The 23,255-nt window shown below is 37.7% G+C and overlaps 1 protein-coding gene across 1 annotated transcript; it reads left to right on the top strand.

Annotated features, from left to right (window-relative positions):
* The first annotated feature begins 403 nt into the window (after nucleotides 1-403).
* Nucleotides 404-1,519, top strand: LOC146747382 (uncharacterized). The gene has a single exon (XM_085498411.1). The coding sequence runs from the start codon at nucleotides 404-406 to the stop codon at nucleotides 1,517-1,519; it is 1,116 nt and encodes a 371-aa protein (XP_085354537.1).
* Nucleotides 1,520-23,255: the final 21,736 nt, after the last annotated feature.

Below are 23,255 nucleotides of genomic sequence, written 5' to 3'. Positions count from 1 at the left end.
AGTATAAACTTTTGCTTTCAACTTGGTATATCCGATCTCTCTGTAATAAAGCACCTGAAGTTGGAGACTATATCACTGACAAGGACATTGACATTATCGCACTGACTGAAACCTGGATGAAAGAAAATACGGATGAACATGTCATTATTGAATGCACCCCTAATGGATACTCCTTCAAGCATACTCCACGCAACACGTCATCTGGCGGTGGTATTGCACTCATCTACAAATCTTCATTGAAGTTATCTACCTGGACACCTACCATCAACATCAAATCATCTGAAGCTACAGAGGCCACACTGGTACACCAATGAATCGCTCTCAAATTTGTCATCTTATATCGTCCACCACCTAGTGTTAAGAACAAACTCACTGTGTCATAGTTCCTCCTCGAATTTGGGCCATGCTTGAGAAATATGGTTCATACAATGATAATCTGTTCATTGTTTGTGACTTTAATTTGCATATCGACGACCAACTTAATTCCACTACCCAGAAATTCACCAACATTATTGACTCGTGCAACTTTAAGCAGTGGGTCCATGACCCAATTCATATTTGTGGACATATACTGGACTTAGTTATCACAAACTCAGATGTCATTGACTCAATTTCCATCGACTGTCAGAGTCTTTCTGACCACAGACCAGTTCATGCACAACTGTTACTTCAGAAGCCACCACTTATTAGACGCCAAATCTCTTATCGCTGCATTTCATCATTTTTTTCTGCTGATTTCTCTAAGGACATTGCTACCATCCAGGATCTACATCAACAACCTTCTGATTTGAACTCCGCTGTTACAACTTACAATTCTGCTATCTCTTGTCTTCTCAATGAATATGCACCAATCAAGAAGCGCATCATCACTGTTCGTCCAGACACCAAGTGGTATACTGCTGAATTAAACCAGGCAAAGAATCATCTTAGGGCCACAGAGCAAAAATGGCGAGAATCTAGGCTTGAAATCCATCATCAAATCTACAAAGACGCATGTCGCCATGTCAACAAGCTAATTCGCGAGACCAAGTGCAGTTACTACACCAACCTCATTAAAGAATGTGGCAATGACCAGAGCAATCTATTTCACACTATTTCCACACTGTTCAGCAAATCTTTTGCTCTACCAACCCACACTTCCATCCATGAACTCACCGAACGTTTTAGTCAATATTTCACTACAAAGATCAAGGATATTCGCACCAACCTGGACACTAGTGATATTAGTACTCAGTTCACCAATTTGGAAATTCATACTGCAACAACCCTGCCTTCATTCACCTCTGCCAATCCATCTGATATTCTTAAGCTCATCATGAAGTCACCTAACAAGTCATGCCTGCTGGATCCTCTTCCTACATCACTACTCAAGCCTTGGCTCGATTCACTGCTTCCATTTATATCAATGACTATTAATCTTTCTCTTCAATCCGGTGAAGTGCCAGCACTATTCAAGTCTGTAATCGTCACCCCTCTACTTAAGAAGACCTCACTTGATCACAATAAGCTCAAGAACTAACGTCCCGTTTCTCTCCAAAGTATTAGAGAGGATTGTTGTTTCTCAACTGACGGACTATCTTACTGCAAACTCACTTCTGGAACCACTACAATCTGCATATAGAAAGTATCACAGCACTGAAACAGCTCTACTGAAAATCGATAATGACATTTGTTCTTTTATCGACTCTGGTAACTACGTATTACTCATTCCCCTGGATCTATCAGCTGCATTTGACACCATCGATCACAATATCCTGCTCAACAGACTGTCCACTCTTGGTGTTACTGATATGGCTCTCCAGTGGTTTGAATCATATCTTCAACATCGATGTCAATCAGTTTCAGTTTCAAGTGTCACTAGTGAGCCATCTCAGCTTCACTTTGGGGTACCACAAGGCTCTGTACTTGGTCCTATTCTGCTCACCATCTATATTTCCCCTTTGGGTAAACTCATTCGTCAACACAACTTAGACTTTCACTTGTATTCTGATGACAACCAGCTCTATCTCGCTTTCACTCGCAAGGATTCCATCTCGGCTGTAGCCTCAATTGAGGCTTGTGCGCTTGATATTAAACACTGGATGACGCAAAACAAGCTCCAACTCAACGACTCTAAGACTGAAGTACTGCTCATTCCCTTTGACAAAATCATCATTTGTACCAGTTCACTGGCACCAGTCACATCTGCTCATAATATGGGAATTACTTTTGACAATACTCATATGTTCAACACTCACATTACTTGCAGATCCATCTACAACCATCTTCGTCGCATCGGTCGCATCAGGAAATATCTCAGTAATGACACCAGCCAGACATTAATTCATGCTGCTCTATCTGCTAAGCTTGATTATTGGAATTCTTTATTATTTGAACTGCCGGACAATGGCATCAATCTTCTTCAACATGCTCAAAACACTGCTGCAAGAATCATCACCCGCACTAGAAAATATGATCACATATCTCCAGTTCTACAGAAGTTACATTGGCTACCTGTTCGTTATAGGATTGACTACAAACTTATGTTGTGGACATTCAAAGCTCTGAATGGACTTGCCACAAACTACATTCTTGATCTACTTCACCCAGTTGATGTCTTCGTTCTTCCAATAAGAAGCTTCTACGTAACACTAACTACAGACAGAAAACATACGGTGGACGTGCCTTCTCATATGCTGCTCCAAAACTCTGGAATGACCTTCCACTTGATCTTCGTGAAAAACATATTTAAGAAGGGATTTAAGACCTACTTGTTCAGCAAAGCCTACAGTGTGGAATAACTCTACAGATTTGTAGTGTTCGCTTTCAGCACTTTTGAACAAAACTTAGTTTTGGATACCGGCGCTATATAAGTTTTTTTTTTAGATAGATAGATAGATAGAATATTGCAGTATGGAAAACGTAATTCAAATTTTTACTTATTTTACTACCGGTAAAGGAATTGAATGTTCTATCACAAATATCCCTGACGTATTTACGAAAGTGGTCTTAACATTTCAAACAATTTAATTTGTATGCATAGCATCCATACTTTTATTTGACTTATTTTTTTTATTTTGTTTGCATGTACTTCAGGTTGTCCAGACGGTAAGTTCGCGGAGAATGCCAATATGTTATTTTCAGAATGGAGGAACATATTTTTAATGGTGCTTGTAAATGCACACTGGGATGGAAAGAAATAGCCTGTGATATAGTTAAATTATAATGTATGCTTAAAACACAATCCATAGATACTTTCGAAAAAATGTATATATAATTCACCTAATCACACGTATCTTTTTGCTTATAGTTGTGCCTAGCGTAACATTTAGTGCTGTTGCCTATGACTCTTATGTTGGACTAAACTTATTTTGTGACTGCGAGTTCGACCACCCAAACAGATCATATATACATACGAAAAGCATTTATCTTAATGGTAATGTACATACTTCAATTTATTGTTAACAATTCTTAACCAAGAATAGTGTACTTACATTATCATAGTTTTACTCGGCACAGTAGTACTGTACATGCTGGAACTTATGAATGCCGGATTGATGACATTGATGGAAATGTGTATAAGCAAAACATGAGAGTAAGATACTGAATTTAATATAACATGTTTCGTGTAACAAAATGGACACGTCTTTTGTCACACAAAAAAACATGTTTTATTGAATTATATTGAAAACGAAATAGCGAGTTGTTTTCACGATGTTATTTGGTTTGTTGGTTTCGTTTGTAAAGCAATACAAATAAATAACCCAGTAAGATAACGTTGTTGGCTACATTGTCATTTTCAGCTAGCGTATATTTTAATAAAACACAAAAAAACAGTATAATTGAGAAACGACTTGAATAAGTACGAAAATAAGCACACTTGAAATAAGCACACTCAAACAAATATTAGCGGCACAATGTTAGAAACAGATCACGACAGAAGTGGAATATACTCAATAAAATAGTTACATGGTACCAACAAAACATGGCGACATTAATGACCTATTTTTGAATGCTCTCACTGCATGAAAATTCGAATTTCCGTCGTAGCCGCTTGCCGGATTAGCAACGTGTTTTGCAGTAAATCCGTTGTTTATATTTGGGTGCGTAAACGTTCGAATTTCCCTCGCGTAACCGTCGAAACTGAAACGACGTAAATTTAGAAATTGCGCGTTTGATACGCCCAATGTAAACAGCGGAAATTCCCAAATTTGCTGTCGTTTTACGCTGAACTTAAAGAATTGATATACTACGTTGCCCGTTGTATATTTTCAACGTAAATTGACGGGCAACTCTGAGTTTGTCGTTGTTTTACGTTCAACTTATTAAGCGGAAATCACGCAGCTTGAACTGCTGCACTACTGGCTTGACATGGTAGAAATCATTCACTTTTCATATAAACCTGCTTAGGTGGCCAGGTCTAAAGACTATAGAAATATATTTCTAACTAATCCGTTTATAATTTACTAATTTATCGTCAACTATATATTTTTTGTTTTACAATGGTATTGTTTGAACTAATACTCAATGATTCGATTGTGGCGAAGTGCTTAACTAGCGACTGTAACTGAACATTACATAAATATGCTATTATAGCGACATATAATAATTTATTACATACGAATCCGCAGTGACTAATAATAATATTACTTCTGTTATTGCGCCCTCGTCGATCTCAAATCCAGTTGAACTTTACAATTCATGCGAAGCAAAATAGCTCCTTATCATGGCTTATGCGATGGTTGTGCGCCCTCTGTTAATTGTGTATGTTTATCTATGGAATTAACACTTTAGCGACTATTGACATTTTTTGAAGTGGCCTTGGACCTTACATGGATAATATATGGGTTTAACTCGCACCATCGCTAATCCTACGAGCACGAAATGTGTTTTGAGGTTAACCTGAATTCGAGATTTACTGGATTCCGGCAGAGCAAGATCCCGGCGGACATTATCTCAGAAAACATGTGTTTAGATAATGTAATTTTTAAGTTACTGCCAACACATTACAATAGAACAGGGTCGACGATGAACGTTGATGTACTGTGAAATACCTGATTTTAACTGGAATTATTGTTTGCTGAAAAGTGTTTTTGAGTGTTTTGCATGGATTTTTTTTACTGATTTCTGACGAGTTGAATGTGACATATAGGAAAAAGGTATATTCGCGAAAATAAAGTATTTCACAGTAGATCTAAAAGGTCACCAATTTCAATCTTTATTTTAAAATACAAATAGTCCTATTGTTGCTTTATAAATCATAATATATAATATACAGCTAAAAATAGGTGGTTTAACAACTAACGGATTATGGTACGCTCACATTAAATGCCATTGTCTCCATGTGATGTACTGTCTGGGAGTTTGTTCTACTCTGATTGTGTCTACAGGGAATGTTTTCTATATCATCACTTATATTACAATTTTTAAACAAAATTCTATTATACTATGTAGTGTATTCCAATACATGATGACCATGTAATTTTCAGGGAAAATTTTATGATCTTTTTTTATGAAGATGATATCTACTCATGAGTTACTGTAGCACAATAATCTACAGGACTGTTTTTTGTGAACGGCAGGTCGGCCCTGGGATTCTGGTCCGGATTCACGCGACTAAATGACGTAATTTTAAAACATACGACAATTCGTTCCACGCAACCCACTCTGTAAAATAGCGTTATTTCACACAACACTGCTTAGCATTAAGTAGTAATTAACGAGGCGTTATATTCGGACAACTTGAAGCGGGTGAGCCAACAACCAACAGCCAACACAGCGACAGGCGTATTTTTAACTGTTGTGACGTTGCTTCTCTTTCAAGGGCTAAAAATCGTTCTATGATTTCATCACTTCCGCTTTAGGATCTTGTAATCATGACAAGCACTACGGTTGACGCTGTGACATCACGTCTATTCAGTCTTCCTACTTAGAATTCATAATTGTGATTGTTCTAGCATTTACTAATATTGTTGACGTTTATTATTTGGGCTTAAATGTAATATTCAAGATAATAAATGTTGTTGGATATCGATAATAAGGTGGTTTCACATTGTAAAATAATGGAGGCTTTTGTGGAGGGGCTGTGGCTTAACTCAATTTCGAATCAAAATATTCGGGCGGTATAACTAAATCATAGCTTAGAAGAGGCCTTTGATGAAAGGGCGGTGGTTTTGCTCAGTGCTTGTTTGAATTTTATGTAAGTAAACTATTACGTGTTGTATACGTCGCTATGAGTCCATATCAAACACGACGCGGCGCGACAACCATTGCATTTTAATCCCAAGGTTAGGTGGCCCATGGAGGTAAAAAGAGCCTCCATGGGTGTCCTAACTACAGCATGATCAAGCGCTAGATTGCGTAACCGCAACTACCATTGACCATGGAGGTATAAACAGATACCTCCATGCATTGACTAAATTAGGTTCGTGAAATTTGTTTTTACAATTGCAACCAGGATGGCTGTGAGAGATGTCAATTAGCCTGCAGAGGAAACAATACCAATGGTTGGTATATATTAAAGGACAACAAATTTCTCAATGGTTATTCCAAAGACAGCATTGTAGAAACATAAAGCAGAGACTTCAATTTAAGACACTATTCCGATAATGCAGACTACCTTTTCGTCGAAATGTGCTACGTACATAAAGAAAAACACCGAGAAACAACACGCTGAGGTCCGGCGTATTGGACACTTCTGACGTAACCAAACTGCGGCCTAAATAATAATGTGTGAAAGCGAAAAAAATAACTGACGTCGAGACACCGTGTCCACTTCCTGTTATACTGTTATCTGTATTTTCTGAATTTGCTCAGCATCGATTTATAACTATAAATCGAACATGTATACCTTCCTTGTTACTTTACTGAGTAATTATATTTAAAATGACAGAAAATTGGGTTTGGGCGTTCCGGGGGACGGACGTTTCGGTCAAGGGTTTCAATATTTGAAATTTGCACCTATCGTTATATGTGTAGATATCAGTTACTAGTATTTCAAACAATAAGTATGATTTTTGTGCCATTGAAAAAATGGTATATGCTTGTATTTTGTGCATGTATTTATGACCAATTTCAAGAATAAGAGTCGTAACTTTCGTAGGTACAAGTATCGTGACTCTTCCATACATTTCACATACGTTCATTACATTTGAATGAAGTCGCCGCTTGAAAAGAATGCTATTTACGAAGTTTAAAATAGCCAAGCCTTCCGGATTCGAGCCTCTTGATTGATTCGACAACGGTAGCTATCATTTATTCTAAAAAGTTGAAGATCGGTAAACATAAAACTAATCTAAAATATCTCTTGCTTTTCACGTCCGACATGTTTATTAAAAAAACAGAGTTAAGCGAATTTAATTAGATATTAATGCGTGAACTCTGGAGGTCATTGCCCATTGCTGCACATAATTCAAACACGTTGTAATAGAGTTCATATTCATATTCACTCCATTTCAAATAAACTAATTCACCATTGAAACATCGCCCAACAAAGATGTCGCTGATCACTCAGTTGTCGCAGCGTGTGTTGTACCATGATACACCCAGTTTCGACTTTTGTAAAATGCGATAGTAAAAATATACGTTTCACTTGGTATCACCATGGAGGACTTTTACCTCCATGGTATCACATTAGGGTAAAGCTGTGGGTGGGGCGCTAAACGGCGGGATATTCGGTACCCTTGAACATGCAATAGAAATTACGTGTATACAGTACATTCTAATTATTCTTCGCAAATAAAACAACAATACAAATAAAAACTTTTCATTATCTAATTTACATAATACTAAACATAATAATGACCAAGAAGACTGGCTGTTACAGTTGTTGTCTATTACACGATATAAGTGATCAGTTGTTAACAGAAATATTTAATATATAGTCAATTACGTGATATCGGTGATCAGTTGTTCATAGAAATGATGTCGTTATTCAGTTTACAAAAATATTAAAACATACTAGTAGTCTATTCCGTTATTTCGGCGTACATGTTTAGTTGTTTTCATAAATATTTAGTGTATAACCACTTTTTTAAAAAGTTATTTTCCAAACTAAAAAACGCCAACGTCCTTTAAAATAGTATGATACAGGTACAAATTTGAAGGGCGCTGGTCGTTGCGCAGCGCGTTTTCGTACTTCGTGTAATGAAGCAATGTTTACACGTGTTGTATACGTCGCTATGAGTCCCCTATCCAACGGGTCGCGATGACCACCGCCCTTTGAACAAAATATTTTTTATTTTTTATGCTGACCAAAAAATATCAGAATAACAATGTTTTAAACGTTTGTAAAATTAACATCGCTAATTTTGAGAATGTGTTTAAGAGATGCCGCGGTGTAAATAAACATTGCAAACAGGGTCTGTTTCGTTCGTAAAATTTTTGTTTTGTTTATTTTGGCTCATAAAAAAATCGTGCTGCATTTGTTTCTGTCTTTGGCATATTTCAGAATGATAGATATTGTCCGGTCGTATTTGTACGTATTTAAGGATCTGTTTATACCAACCGAGTGCACAGTATTAATTTCACCCAACATGTCTAATTTCCGCTTTATTGTGAAAATATCGCCCGCTGCGCGCATTTTAATTCGTGGTTTTGGCATCGTTATTTTTGGGAAAACACATCAATATTTTCTTCGTTTCTTTGCCCTAAGGAGTTAGCGTTGTCTTTATCAAGTAACTGTCTCGATAATCATTGATGAAAGAAGAGAGCAGTCCTCTGGATTCAAACTAAACACAGGGGGAGCAGCCACCATCCCTTTACCGTGAAATCGCGACAGATTTGTTTCGTTCTTATGTTTAATATTAGGTTTTGAGAGCTGCTGAGTCAAAAAAAAAGACTAAATGATCCAAAAAGAACGCGTTGGAGACATATGCCTATGCAGAATTTGGTTTGCCAGTACATCATCCATTTTTAACACCTTGGCTACTCTATTGACAATGGCTGTTTATCCTGATTTGGCACTTGGGTGACCGGTAATCAGTGTCCACAATGTGCTGTGCATGTTTTCGGCACGAATTCAGTTGTAAGCTGAAATGTTCATATGCGTGTTTGGTAGTCGTTAGCTAAAGATTTTTGGGTTTCATTTGCAAAGTTACAGAGTTTCGTCTAACTGTTTTTGCTGAAATACATTGTATACTGTATATAGTTTTGTCTTATTCTCTCAACTGTGATGTGGTATTTAATCTGATAGGACTACAACTCTTAATTTAGCAAATCTTTGGAATGTTCTTTTTATTGTGATAATCAAGAATATAAATTTGCCAAAAGTCGGGAGTTGTGAACAAATAAACTGTTAATAAAGAGCTTTGGTTATGTAAGATCCATGGTAAGATCTCCGTGATAAGGGGTGGATAGAAACGCAGTCTCTCAACCCCCGGTTGGGAAACGATAATACTTCTTTTGTCTCAATGCGTGTTACACGTTCGTCAAATTGTTTATTCGTTAACCCATGGAGGTCTCTTTTTACCTCCATGGTTAACCCACAAGTGAACGCAAGCCTACTTTTCTATTACCATAAAATTAGCATATGGTATGATATATGACAACAGAAGCCTTCTTGAATCACATCTACTCATGCGTATACACTTCGTTTCGATTTTTGGCACAACGCGAGAGACGGTACATTATTTACCGAAATGTGGGAAAACTACGAGGATTTTGTCGATTTCGATATCGATTGGAATGATATATTGCAAGAGGGCCCAGAGAATGTTGCTGCTGAATGCACGAAAGAAGGCTACGGAAACAGAGACATCGACGCAGCCATCCATTCTGTCAGTGCCGCAAAAAACGTATCGAACGTAGTTTATGTGTTAAAACACGATCTATGTTTGATCGAAACAAACAGAACAACCATTAAAACAGCATTGGGCACTTTTTTTAACTTCCACCTCAATATTAATAAAATAATAGCTCAAGTCGGAAAAGTGTGTTTGTGAGGTTTGTTAAAATCAGATCTGTCATAATAACATCGATTTTGGTCATTCGAATCGCCATCTTGATATAACCATAGCTCCATGATATAACCATGGAGATAAATGATATAACATGAACAAATTGTGTACACTCTAAATCAGGGAGCTGTTTAATTCAGTGATCTTCTGAGAAGAATATCGGAATCTGACTACACCAACATGATTCGGATATTTCTAAGATATAAATCAACGGTTCTTCAACATTTTAGGCATCGATATAAAATAAAAACAATTCGAACAGTCGTTTGCTTTGAACGATACTCGACGACCATCTTGGTTCGTGGGCGGATACAAGTATCTACGGGGGCAAAAATAACGGTATAATGATCGACTGAAATTAGCCTTTAATACTGCTTCTACACAAAATAATCTATGTTGGGGAATAATTAAAATATTAAACAAAAATTTAAAGGGGCGCATTGTCATAGGGTGAAAACTTGTTGTACAGCGTCACCGTAACAAGGCACCCTGCAATGAACAGTGATGGCTGTGATGGTCTGAAATTCTGGATTTTTGTTATGTCAATTAAATGAACATATCTTTTAAATTACACGTGCCTTATCAGGAAGCTTTAAACGGCACAAATTACACACGCAACTCGGAATAATTTCGAAATAAGCTGTATAAAATGACAAAGTTTCACAGGCGCAGAGCGGAAGACAGCATAAAACTAGTCACCGGTTTCACTCCACAAGCATAACGCACACTGTTACCAGCGATCGGGGGATTAACATCTTAGAACAAAGGCGTTTCCCAACCGGGTGTTGAGGGACTGTGGTAGAAATAAGTACAGTCTCTTTGGAGTGGGACTATGTGAAGAGAAAAAGGAGTGCATTTTTTTAATAATTTCACTCGAGCGACGTCACAACTTTTTTTCAGTTTTTATCGCTCATTGTCGCAGTGCCGGGGGTTGTTTTAGAGTTCCGATCTGTTTATAAATATTCATGAAGCAATCGTAGCTGTTCTGAGAATTATTCGGACAGTCATTTAACAATATATCTTGGAACTTTGCAAAACACTTGATGGCGCCGTTGTTTTGGCACGCCCACAATTGGGACCATTTCATAATCTTGCTAGATGCGGGTAAAACGTTGTTTTCAAAACGTCACGCCTGGTTACAATAAAATAACAGGTTATATGTTGCATATGCGTTCAAGTGTTGTATTTTAATTTTAAATTGTTATAACTATATGAGTCCACTTGATATAACACAATTTACAAATCAACTCCCTAGTGTTGAGTAACCCCATGTATTAATGAACTCATTGGCACCGCTGTAAAATTAGGTGCGTTCGGACGTTTAAACTCACACAATTCACAAGATAATAACGGTGTGAAATATGTCTGTTTTCTTTTTTAGAAAATGCTTTGTCACAGAATAATAGTCTGTGGAATAGTATGAAATAGTTATGGGACAAACACAACAAACCTGCTTTGAAATCGAAAAAAATGGGTCTTTTCATTACCGGGGACACATTTCAATGAATTTGATCACGGGAAATGCATGGCGCAAATTTCAAGCGGAAATTCCGCTGTGAGCTCTCGCAATCGCGTCATTTTTACAAGGTTCGCCATTTTTTTGTCACGTGATAACAATGACTGTCCGGTTAGTGCGAACTTGTCCCTCTATATTTAGGCTTATGAATCATAAATTCTAAAGTATGGTTATGAATGAAAAACAGGCAGAGAACACTTTATTCAAAAACGTCGTCAAACCCTTCTCACTACCTTAGCGTGACCATGGAAGGTAGTCCTTCCATGTCGTGACAATAGCATAACCCCATAACAAATAGCATAGCGCCGGTAGGAATTTTTTTATTCTGGTCGGAAATTCTGAATGGCAGTTTCTAGCAGCGAGCGTGGGCAGATTTTTCACCGTGGATTTTTGAAAAAATAACGAACGAAGAAATCAATAGCTAAAAAGGTGTTTGAGTAATATTCTCAAACATAAAAAGCAACTAGATGTGTTTTCAGTAGACCAATACACTCACGTGACACTACTTTCCCGAATTAGGTTCGTGCATGGAGCTGGTTCGTGTAAACTACTTCCTCGGGGAAGCCCCTTGCGTTTTCGCACCCCAGGCCACGACACCAGATTTATTCACACTGCCTACCTAGACTTCGTACTTGATATGGTTGCACATTTGTCGTTATTTTGCGCAAAGTAATGACAAACGAAACAGCGTTAATTTTTGACATAGAACAAAGGGAGATAGAACAGTGGTGGACGGTGCACTAATCAGAATATCCGAATCAATCCTCGGTACTGGCATTTTGTGGTTCTTTGCTAAGACCGATATACAAAATAAATGTAGTAGTCCAGATAATCGTGGTGTCGTAATTATTCAATATATACGTTAAGACAAAACATCCTTTCCCATTTATACTTGATATACATATATATATATATAGAGAGGGGAGGCAAGGGGGGTAGCTGGTACGGTTTCACGGGAAATAAAAAGGGCTTTTCACAATTTACGAAGAAAAAAAAGACGTTTTTACAGTTTACAGTGTCAACAAATGGAACATTGAATGGTCCAAAGAGCTCTCCGACTCAAATTTTCCACCATTGCTGCGCCGTGTGAAGAGACGCATGCGCGTATTACCCTCGTAGTGCTCTTCATTCGGTTAGAGGGCCTTTTACGTCTTGACATTCAATTATGTAGTGAATTGTGTCATCTAGTCGTTTTACAGTTTCTAAAATGTAATTTCCCTGGATTATTCTTTACGATTTTTTTTATTTGGATTTGAATTTTTGTACGTACGAGAAAAATGACACATTTTTACAGTGTACGAAAACAATATTTGATTGATTACGTTGTACGTCTAGCCTGTGATTACAGAATTACGGAATTTATTTTTTCTATTTACTTTGTACGAACAAAAAATATTGCAATTACGTTGAACGAAAATAACCCTTGCCCCCTATATATATTGTGCGTGGACGTTTTTGGACGAGGTGAAACTTTACATTCTCCTGATTGAATAGTGTAACGAAAGAGACGCTGGAAGCAATGTCAGAGTTGCTTCGTCGAAATGAGTTTGAGAACCTTCAAACCGTTTGGGTCCGCTTCTTGGCATATGCCAAGTTATGCCCGTCTAATCGTTTAACAGGGTTAAGAATTTACAAAAAAAGAATAGCAGACTGCATATAAAGTTGAAAAAAAATAAACAATTTTTTTCTCGATGTCAAACCGGTTGCTATGCTGTAACTGTATGGAACAATGCATTCTGGTTGTCCAACTACGGAATGCGGTAAACTTAACGCTAGCTACAGTAACTGTTTACTATTGTCCGAGACTCATTCTCGCCGCCAGAGTTTATTTTCGCTTCGAGACTCGACGGAATAAATCTATGTAGGCTTGGCGTAAAAGAGGCCGGGCCATGGCGTACGATGATATGGCGACTTGGATTCAGTAATACTCCACCATTTGGCTCAAGCAGGCCTGTAAGGCTGTATATTAAACCATGGAGCTCCATGGTTAAACGTACGATGTATAAAACGCGTCGACGTGTTCACAATACTAACTATTATCAGCTCATTACCGACTGTCACTGAACCAATTCTGTCTTCGTATCGCTTATTTGGAATAAAAGACGTGTTTTAAGAGCAGGTCAAAACTTCCACCAGTATTCGATTGAAGTCTGTCACATTGTATTGCTTAACTGAAGAATGACACCTCTTGGTGTGTGAATTGAGTTTTATCCATTTAACATCAACAAACCACCAACTATTAATTGCAGCGGATTTCTTAATTTGTAATATTACAATAAATGCGGAGCAAAAAATGATATTATTATGGGGAGGGTGCTCAGCACTTCCAGTTCACATCATACTTTGACGAAATGGTCTCTCGATAAAGCATTCTGTATGTAGTTTCTACCAACGAACATTTTAATTACAATTTTTCTATTCGTTTTTATCCTCAGACGGAAGTGGAATAGTCTCTCTCTTTCGGTTATAATTTGGTATAGTATACTGTTCTAGGCCAATCAGATCTTGGTTAGACCACACACATTCCATAGCAACAAACGTAGTTGACACTTGCATGTAGATCCACATCCTCTAATGGACCATTATAGTTTTTATCAAGGTATCGGATGATTTTGAGCAGGCACATTACATTTGATATTACAACAAATACACATTTTAAATTTAAATATTTTATTATATTATTAAGAGTTCTATAATGTCTCTCACATGGGCATAGCTGTGCCAAGGCAAGTATACAAACCAGTGCCGCTACACATTCATTGTGCATTTAGTCAAAATCCCTCTTCACTAGAGTAGTGCACTAAATATGATCTTCGAATATAATTTATTCCAGGGACGTAACGACCAACGTATTTTATTTACGAATTGTACAGCTACCAGTCTACAGCCTTTTCAACATCAGCATCCGTTACGTGCACATGTTGGGATCTCGGCACGTGCCGATATTTTAAGCCTTCATGTTTGGAGAGAATTACAGCACTGGGTTTACGTTTGTCCGGACCCACATCGGGACCCACACGGCTCGTGCAGAAATCACGCTATCATTCGTCGAACTGTTAGTTGACCCAAACATGGAAAGCGATACACATATGATGAAAACAATAATTGACATATTAAAATTAATTCCTTTTTTGTTATTATAGTATTTATTACGAGTCATCATGCAATGAACGGCTTAGAAGATTAAATTTTTTTGTTTACGTCAATGTAGCATTGCAAGAAAATACCGGTTGCAGCACATCAATATTCGTCGCCGACGACAGTTTGCATTAATTTCATTCATTACTACTGTATCCGATCATATATATAGTTTTGTGTTCTCTGAAAATTCACCACTGATTTCGGTTCGTGCCGAGCGTTCAAGTAGATCTCTAATGTGAACGCCACTAATGTGTACTCGAAAGTGACTTGGCTGAGAAATGATTACGTACTACAATATACTAACACTGACACTCTTTTTCTAACATTCGAAAATAATGGTTTTAAGAAACATTCATTGTGTGTTTTAATCATAGGTTAATCAACAGTATGTTTATAAGTTCAGTCACGGTTTTAGTAACCGTTGTTCAGTCACATCAGACAAAACAAATATCACTTGATGCCACAGTGGTAACACCTCTTTTGTTGTAGAAGTAACACACGTGATTATAAACAATGTATTAACAAACAAGTGTGAGCTGTCTTGGATGAGTTCAAGTGCAGCCCCTTACACGCTTTTTTTTTCCAAAACGTAAAATATTACGGAACTTCGTTCTATCATACTAGACTTTTCTTTAGATTTTTGAAATGTCATGAAATTGAACTGATCAAGACGTACAAGAAGCGTGATGTATTGGAGCTAAGCACGTATGGGGGTACATCAATCCTCAAGCCACGACTGTGTTTGTCGTTGATGGCGGGATCATGACGCGGGAGTCATTGTACTTAACAAGCAAATTAAAAACAAGCCGTACGAGGGCGCTATATACGAATATGGAATAATTTTATTATATTTGCTTAAGCTCATTTAAATTGTAAACGGTTATACACACCATATAAGGACAAATATTATAAGGCAGTTCCCGGAAAACGTCAAAATACATGTAATTTACAATGGGCGTACTCTGCGTACATGACGTGGAAAAACACAAGAATACGCCGGAAACCGTTCACGTAATGATCGGTTACCCAGCTGTATATGTTGTTTCAGTTTCAACGTAAATTGGCGTATATTTTTGCATTTACGTTTCTTCCGTCCAACTTAATCAGCGGTTATTTAAAAGTATACGTTATAAACGTTGAACGGAAATCTGCGGTTTTTCAGAAATTACCGTTGATTTACGTTGGACTGAATGGACGACAAACGTAGCATTTCCGGCTGACGGTTACGCGACGGATATGCCACCCCCATAGTCCAACGGTTACGCGAAGGTTACGCGGCGGATTTACTGCATAACCGCCATGAAACCGTTGTGTAACCGTACCGGAAACACGCGATTTCATGCCGTGTCTGTTACAAATCAGAAATATGTAGTGCGACTAAATGTAGTATCGTTTCACATACGATTGATTCATGTTGTCATAATGGTATTCAGTACTCCCTATGAGATTTGCATATTAGCGGCACTGTTTTACGCGATGTTATATTAGCGCATGTAATATCCAGGTCACTATTCAATATACACATTTATTATTAGGATGTGACTTTGATCGATGGGGTATATATAGTAATGAAACACGTGATTGTGAAAATTATGGTAACTGTAGTCGTAAAGATGGTTGTATTTGCAGCCAGGGATGGGATAAAACATACTGCACAGAAGGTATATGATTACATTATAAGAAGCTGATTCATGTTGTACATATATTCACCCAGACAATCCTGATTTTGTTTCACAACAAGGTTTTACTTATATGAATATATCACATGTTTATAATGGACGTGGCATTGTGTCAGATTACGTTATCACCTTCAGGCTCATTCAAAGTAACTATGTAACTTATATGACTAGCATATGATGATAAACAGATTAAACATATTTATTTTTTAATGATTATTTCGGTGCCTTGCGTGTCAATCAGTATGTGATATATATATAAAGATGAATGTTTATAGTAAATACGTATGCAATGTGAAATACAGTTAACCACATTTCAACCACATAACACATGCACAAATATTCACTATATGTGTTCTGTACAGATATACAGGCGCCCGAGTTCGTGTTTTGTCCATAGAACATCACAGCATCACTAAAATAAACGTCTCAATCTACTGAAATCACGTGGCCAAAGATTGAATATAATACAATGATGAAGTGTTTAATCTGACATCAACCCAACCAACTGACCACCGATTCACTATAGAAATACACGATATAGTGTATACAGCAGTATAATACCATGGCAACATAGCATCGTGTAGATTTAGTGTAAATGTCGAATCGGTTATTATAGAAACTAACAAAGCTATTATGTTAGCATTGGTTATTATTGTTCCAATAATATCGTTCGACAGAGAAGATACATTGTACTAACGCATATGCCATTATGGTCGCATGTCACTAATCAACCATTCACCAATTTAGATGCCTTGCCAGAACCAATGAAATTGTTTTAATATTTTTTACTCAGGTGCGCCCTTTTTTTGTGGACGTGCATCACCTGGGTCAAATGTGAGACTAACGTGTGGTCTTGTGTTTATTACTTAGTGGCTGTGTACCTGTGGGTTTATTCTGTGTTTATATGGATGTTCTAATCTTAGTGTTCTTCCAGTGATTTCTCTAGGTGCAATCCAAATACAGTAGATGTACCTTGTTTACCTACGATTTGCAAGAGTTTGAGCAGGCCAACACGTGTGTTTTTTCACGTTTTTGATTACTGGCATGCTGATATCTAATTTTAGAGCCATGTTTTCAACTGAGTTTATCATTTTCATATAGAAATCTGCTAGTATGTTAACATTGTCATCTATGGAGTTTCAATTAGTGGTATGAGCCCTGAATTATGGGGTAGATATGAGGACGATGGTGAGCGTACATGAATTGTATTCAAATTGACATTGTAATATTTATTTCGGAGCTCTATGAATAATGGAACATACTTATAAACGATTTTAAAATATAGAAACCAGGCAAAAACGTTTAACTTTTGGAATGCTTAGCATGAGTTATAAAGCTATACATAAATAGTGAAACAGAAAAAAAAGCGATGCCATATTATGCTTTATTTTTTTTTAAAAACGTCAAAAAATTTAAATGTGGGACTGTACAATTATTTTTATCATAAGCATCCGCAATATTCTTTCTGAGTAAATGGTCATGCAAAATAGTCTTTGTTTCTACTCAGTTGGTCGGGTGCGTTGACGTTTATTTCAAGTGAACCATTCAAACTGTGTTCATCAGTATGCAGAAATGGGGTTTTAAACTTCGGATGTCACATACCCGAGAATGGAAAGTTTTAAAAATACGCCCGGACGCTCTGTTGTTGTCAAAGACGTCGTAATTTTGCTCAGTTTTTGTTTGCGATTTGACATTATTTTCCTTAGTTAGATACCAAGAGATTTATGTGAACAATTATTTTAATTTTTTAGTTATGTCAAGTAACCGGCCGGCGAACTGGCGGCATACACGAGGGTAGACGTTGAGACTCTCTCTGCGTAAAAAATACACAAAAAATGATATAATATTGTAAATATATTAATAGATATACCCGGTTTTAAAAACAATCAGCGACGAAAGGGCGGAAGTTAATGAGACAAACCATTTTACTCAAAGGAGTGGTAATTGTGATCTCATTTGTGCCGAACAAACCCGGAAGGTTACAGGGATCGTTCGTATAACAACAAGATTTGGATGGTAACGGTTCGACAATTTTCGAAATATATCGATAACTAAATCCTGTAATAAGCTGGAGGTACCTGAAACCCGGGTCTGGGACCCATCTGAGTTCAGAAAGTGGAAGTTTCTCTGGACACGCGTTGAGCATGTACAGTCATCATTAGAAAAGCATTTGTGTGTGTAAAATAGTCAGGGGTATTAATGTTTTCTTCGAGCTCTGAGTATGGCGTACCAGATACAAGTAAACTAAAGGGGAAAAGTTCGACAATTCTACCTGGACCGCCAGGTTGGCTATGACAAATTGATTCGTAACGTGAAAAAAAATATCCTGTCATTATCGGACTGTATTTTTCAACTCTCTCAGACAACATGTTTGACATCGCTGACATGTTTCGATGCTTCTTGGTAGTTCCCGGTGCAGACTACAGACGGATAAATGTCCAATTAGTCGAGGGATGTTCTCCTGTGATGCTTCTGTGATAGGGAAATTTCTCGTTTGTCTCTATCACGTCCCCTTGAGGTATCGGATCGGGAAAGTCACTTAAACCTTACAGTCAAATAGACACACACAACGAAGTACGTATCAATAGCTAGTCATTAGCCACATCGAGAACGCCTCCAAGCAACTGCCTCGTCGGAGACTCTGCCCAGGACCGACCAGCACGTGTAGCTCTCTCTATCTCTCTCTGTGACCAAGGACTTAACTTAACCAATTACAAAGAAGTTGAAAGATATAGGGCGTAATCTTCACACATTCAAGTTGCACATAGCCAATCACACTTAATACTGAACACGTCATATCTACTGATTAATCGTCCGCTATATTAATAAACTACGCATACCAAACGTTAGAAATAGTAGTACGGATGGCGACGGTTATATCGTAATTTGTTCCAAATCACTGAGTCAAGTTCCGTCCAGGACCTCGCATGAGCCTAAATGATGACAGACATAAAACAGCGATTCACTAGCAACCAGCTAACCAAGTCGGTCAACAGATACGCGAAAACTAATTCATGACACTTCCAAATAAGTCTACTAATCCACGTGACCAAAAGAAAGGTAATAAGTCAGGAAGCGCAGCACCAACCCAAACAACTTGATTGTTCCAGTCCAGCCAAACGAGCTGCGATCTGTTTGGACGAGACGAAAGATCCAGATCTCGTTTACAGGTCATCTCTAGAACTTGACATTGCAATTAAAGAAGGCGAACTAGATGATCTGCACAGCGAACTTGAGATTGTGGTGTCTAATCTGACTGAGGAAAACTGCTGCCCGTTTCCATCCGATACAAGTAAAAAACGATGCGGTAAATGTCATCTACGCGAAACACTTACACGTCGCAACTGCCCGTATGAATCGTGTAAGTCTGCTGATATCTGTGGTGATATAACACACCCGGACCATGCAGATGAAAGATCTGTTATTAATGTGCTAGCTAAGCATCGCGACGACCTGAGTAAAAATATTAGGAAAACGGAAACAGAGCTTCAGCAAAAGCGTGAGTTGAATCTGAGTCTCTGTTCGTCGTTCGAAAGACAAATACAAAGCTATTTAATTCGAAGTGATCAAGAAAATACCTTGTTAACACATCTTCAGGACTGCAGCCTAAAAGACATCTCCTGAACAAGGACATTTCTATTTTGAAAGGACATTATTCGGGAAAATTGTAAATAGATTTGAGTCGTGAGAAAGATAACTTCAGTCAGATAATAAATAGACATAACACACGGATTCGTGGTAAACTACCAAGCGTCAAACCAAAAAACTATCCTAAATACAGTGTTCGATTCCCATCCCCCACTCTCGACAAAAGTGACATTAACACAAATTCTTCAAGTCATAGTATTGGCACATTGCTAGGCACCGACTCTGGAAATAGCGGTGCAATTTGCTTTTCTCCACGGAATTATGCTGAGGAAAACAAACAGTTAGAAATAGCTATTCAACAAAGTTTAATATCTCAACAGTTCCACAAGTACAATACTACACAAATCCGTACATATATCATGGATTCGTGAACCAACAACTATATTATGGTGGATCATTTGCAGGATTTCCAAATGCATACAATCCACGAATGATGGTTCCACCGTCCCAGTACCCTACCAACAATGACTTGTTTACCCAAATTCAACAGCAGCCTCGATTAGCACAGCTCGCTTGGAAATTATCAGCCGCCTGGCACCTTGACTAGCCCCATGTATGTACCAGAACACACATATCAGTTGCCAAGTGATTCGGTGATGAGTAGACCGGAAATACCACCTGTTGTGACACAGCCATTGCCGACAGATTCACTCCCTTCTACGCCACCACCACCGCCATATACCGTTAATAGCAATTTACATGAAAGATAAACAATTTCCTTCATATCGTTTACACGTGTTGACTTTTATTTGTTTTAAATACATTGTGATAAATGTTACACAGTAATATGGACATTACTCGTAATCATATTTTCTGAAATCAATGTGAAAATAGCTGCTGAAATTTTTGCTTTCTATAATTTTGATCACATTATAAGGGGAAGTCAACATTGTTTTATGTTGACAGTAAGAAAAGGCAAACAAGTACATAACACTCGTTAACATAAGTCTTTGAGTACTTTTGGTGTAAGCCAATGTAAGTTGTTTTAGAATGGATGTACTGTTTATACCTCTATGTAGTAAGTAATTCACTTGATATGTTATTTTTAGATTCGCGTATGACGATGTCGTGCACTGTTCATTTAATTATATACCCTTTGTGTTATCCCAACCTTGGTTGATTTGATAAACATAACCGAGAGTATGAGTTAAAATATTATATTGGTATCAATTGACATTGCAATTGGAACAATATAAACTACATTTCTAATACTATATTTTTGATTCTATATTTGAAAGAATAGTTTAGTCCGGTCTGATGTTATTTTGTGACGCCATACACAAGTCAACGTGAATACAGTTTTGACTTTCTCTTTAAATATAACTACTGCTACTGTGATGTATTTTGGTTTATTTTTGTATGCAATGCATTGTTATTAAGTGTTAATAAATCGTGTTCTTCACTTATGTGTTAAGTTATGTTGTGTATTATAACAGTGATGCTCATTTATTTATTGGGAACACGAACAGATGCACGTGCACGTATTGCAAATTCGATCTTTTATGATTGCAAGCAGGCCGCCCTGATGAGATATCATCAATTATGAATTTTGGGATTATGAAGAATGCTTTCAAAAAGCCAGTATGTATTATATGTTATTAACGTTTCACGTTGGACCAGTTTGAATTGTTGCTAAACTCACTGGAATTTGATGAGCATTTGTTTTACGAAAAATAATTATTGTTTGTGTAGTTGAACGTTAGAAAGTCCGAGGAGCGATGGCAGAATTGAAAACAACAATTATTTCACAAAGTGAAAAAAACACCATATTTATTCATCATAGAAAAACAGAAGTAAGGACGGCACACCCACCCAAATCGTTTAATGGCCCACCCCTTATTCCGATTTCTGCGTTTCCCTAACATTCACCCACCCCGCCAAATCTTACCAACGGTCACATAGCCTATCCGCGCGTCAGTGAATATGAATATCAACGTAAATGGTCGCCACTTTCAAAACAGTAAAACGTCGAGTAAAGATCTTGCTTTATTGTTAATTGCCGACCTCAAAACCGGTGGTGGTGATGCTAGCACCGGTGAAATGCCGAGAGGAGTTCTAACTGCAATTTCGAAGCGATACAGACTTTCTAACTCGGGCACGAAAAAGGTATGGGATCGCTACGCGAGAACTGGTTCATGCAACCGCTGTGTTTCTGAAATGGTAGGTAGACCAGCTGCTTTGCTACCTGAAAGTATGAAAGTTAAAAGACCAACAGTTTCATCTAAACAGATGAAAGAAAGTCTCGAAACAGTGTGTTAAAGCTATCGACCGAGCTATCAAAAAAAATTACCGTCGGTAGTTGGAGCTATAAGCGTACTGTTCGGTCAGCAAGTTAACGCTTTTCCCTTGGTAACCTTACGTATACACAGGCGTATCTGGAGTTATTGCACACCATAGAATCAAGACGATTGAAATTTATTGATGAAAGTGGATTTAAATTGAATGATCATGGTAACCCTAGATACGGACACTCGCTTACGGGCCTACGTTGTGTTGATGTAGTACGCTATGATCGCAGTCTAACATGTTTCACAAGTTTTAGAGATGTAGTTTAACCAACAAGGCATTGACGTCATATTTACGCCAACACACTCCCCAGTATTCAACGCAGCTGAATTTTGTTTTAACAAAATAAAAAGGTGTTTAGAGCGACCATCGTTGTCTTCAATCAGCTCTGAAAATTGTCCGTATGCTATATAATCTGCCGTTGAGGAAATTATACCAGCTGACACTAGATCATTCTTCAGTGCAACAGGATATCTGTTCCTTTAGCGTTTAGCTCAGAAACTGTACAAAACGGCCCTTGTTAGGGCCACCACAACCTTCAGAAAGAGATAAACCGTGTTTTAACAAGTTTAACAGTTTGATTTAGCTATGGATCCGTTCAGTGGGGGATCTAGGGGGTTCTTGGCGTTCTTGGCGTTCTTGGCGTCAACATTTACCGTCACTTATTTATATTACGTGCAGTGGACGGTTGAGCGTTATGTTTATGTTTATCATAAATGTCTATTCTACTAACCAAAACATAACCGTTTACAAAGCCTGTCGCCGACACTGGGACACGTTTCGATCTGACTAATTTCACGCAATTGTGATTTTTGTTGTAATTCATGCTATGTGGAGGACCAAAAGTTTTTGAAATTCAGAAAACCAAAGACATGCATTTTCCAATACCTTTTCTATACTATGGAAAATGTAAGATATTTTAGAATTAACTCTCAGATTGGTTAAGATTCGGCATGTGCTGTAGAAATGCAAGTAGCACGACCACAATCCCACTGGGTTTCAACACCATGTCTTTAAGTCCTTGGAATTAAACAGTCTTGTGTACATTTC

Source organism: Saccoglossus kowalevskii, chromosome 4, assembly GCF_978046115.1.
Source record: "Saccoglossus kowalevskii chromosome 4, keSacKowa6.1, whole genome shotgun sequence".
NCBI classification, from domain to species: Eukaryota; Metazoa; Hemichordata; class Enteropneusta; family Harrimaniidae; genus Saccoglossus; species Saccoglossus kowalevskii.
Note: the sequence above shows the minus strand (reverse complement) of the source record. Positions and strands in the feature narration are given on the sequence as shown.